The sequence below is a fragment of the Chiloscyllium punctatum genome, chromosome 18, assembly GCF_047496795.1.
Source record: "Chiloscyllium punctatum isolate Juve2018m chromosome 18, sChiPun1.3, whole genome shotgun sequence".
NCBI lineage: Eukaryota > Metazoa > Chordata > Chondrichthyes > Orectolobiformes > Hemiscylliidae > Chiloscyllium > Chiloscyllium punctatum.
This window is the reverse complement of record NC_092756.1, coordinates 97,254,706-97,256,611: the sequence shown is the minus strand read 5'-3', so window position 1 is coordinate 97,256,611 and position 1,906 is coordinate 97,254,706. Positions and strand designations below refer to the sequence as shown.

The 1,906-nt window shown below is 45.5% G+C and overlaps 1 protein-coding gene across 1 annotated transcript in view; it reads left to right on the top strand.

Moving 5' to 3' along the window:
• The first annotated feature begins 1,035 nt into the window (after positions 1 to 1,035).
• The window catches only part of LOC140489385 (SH3 domain-binding protein 1-like), a 71,775-nt gene continuing 70,904 nt past the window's right edge, over positions 1,036 to 1,906 (top strand). Inside the window, exon 1 of the mRNA XM_072588885.1 lies at positions 1,036 to 1,187. Within this exon, the coding sequence (XP_072444986.1) occupies positions 1,132 to 1,187 (56 nt within the window). The 5' untranslated portion in view covers positions 1,036 to 1,131. The remainder of the gene's footprint in view (positions 1,188 to 1,906) is intronic.

The window sequence follows — 1,906 nt, the reverse complement described above, 5'->3', positions numbered from 1 at the left end:
CGTCCATGCCGTGCAGATATCCCCAAATTAATCTCGTCCCATTTTGCCAGCACTTGGCCCATATCCCTCTAAATCCTTCCTATTCTTGTACCCATCCAGATGCCTTTTAAATGTTGTAACTGTACCAGCCTCCACCACTTCCTCTGATAATTTGTGTTCTGGTCAATATACAGGATTAAGGGAGAAAGTGAGGTCTGTAGATGCTGGAGCTCAGAGTGGAGAGTGTGGTGCTGGAAAAGCGCAGCAGGTCAGGCAGCATCCGAGGAGCAGGAGAAGGACTTTTGCCAGAAACGTCGATTCTCTAGATTCATGGATGCTGCCTGACCTGCTGTGCTTTCCCAGCACCACACTCTACAAACTGGGTTAAGGGTCAACTGATCTAATTGAGGTTGTGGAACAGGTTTGAGAGGATTTAACGGCCTAATCCAGTGGGTGAGAGAGGCCTTGGAGACCCAAATCTGAAACTTGAGCAGTCACTCTGTTCACATCAACCATCAGGAGTCACATCAAACCAAGAAGTTGCAGTCCAACAGAGTTGTTTGAAATCACAAGCTTCCAGAGCGATGCTTGTTCCCCTGATGAAGGAGCAGTGCTCCGAAAGCTTGTGATTTCATAAAAAAAACCTGTTGGACTATAACCTGGTGTGGGTGATTTCTGACCTTGTCCACCCCAGTTCAACACCAGCACCTCCACATCCAAACTCAGCTGTGCCAGTTTGCATTTCCCGCATTCCCCCTCCTCCTTACGTTACCACAAGACTTGTGATAGCAATGTATTTGGATGTGGAGTGTACAGAGAGAAGGATGTGGGAAGGCACAGCTCTGGTGGGAAACCTCAGGCAGTGCAGCCAATGTGGAGATGCGCCCACCGTCAAGGACAGAACGATAGGATGTTAAAAAGTCATGCCGGCTTTAACGTTGCCAACACAAAGTGATTTAGAAACATCAGACTGTGGCTTTAAGGGAAGTTTCGTTTTCATCGCTTGTGGGAGGGAACAGAAATGCTGAGCTCACTCCCACTGGATGGACCGTGCAGTAACAGCAGCAGCTCCAAGTCTAACTGAACTAAAGTACACACATACACACACACACACACCCTTACATATTTATAAAAAACAGAACAGATTTGAAAATGATGAAGAAACAGTTTAATCGGATGTTGCAGTTAGCGAATCATACTGTAAACAGGTAAGAACCAAAAGTGAGAGTTTTAAAGTGCATTTTGCCTGTTGGTTTTGCAATACTCAAATTAGGAAGTAACTGGCTCGTCAATACGTTTAACTCAAGGGGAACTCTCTTGTTATAATTAAATAAAGACATTGACTGCAGTTGGACAGTAAAAACTGCAGGAATACATTGTTTGACTATGTACAGCTGGGGTTGTTGGACAATGGGGTTGATTCCTTTGCTGGTTTTGTTTCTGTCACAGTGCCTTGACTGTACAAATGGGTTAATACTCTGCAGATCCACAAGACTGTCCTCCCCTCCTTACCCCTCAGACCCTGCTTTGACATCATCTTAAATTAACACACACTCTTGAAACTGAGACAACAGTGTGGAGTCACTGTGTGGGTTGGAGGGGGTGTGGGGCACAGGGGTGATGATGATGATTAGATTGATGATAAATCTACCGCAGAACTGGCTGGTGGGTCAGTCTGTCCGGTGGACAAGAATTTAAAAATGCCCAGTTCAATTGGGAAAGTCAATTGGTAGACTCGATTCTTTCAAACTGTGTTCCAAATTCAGGAAGGTTTTGTGTGATCTGTTAGCCAGTATGGACATGATGGGCGTTATGACCTTACTTTCCCTTCACCCTATTGCTTACATCCCCCCATGTGACTCTAGCTACCTTCACAGCCCTGTGTGATATGGAGATATAGTGAAACCCACTCTTTGAGGTGCCCTGT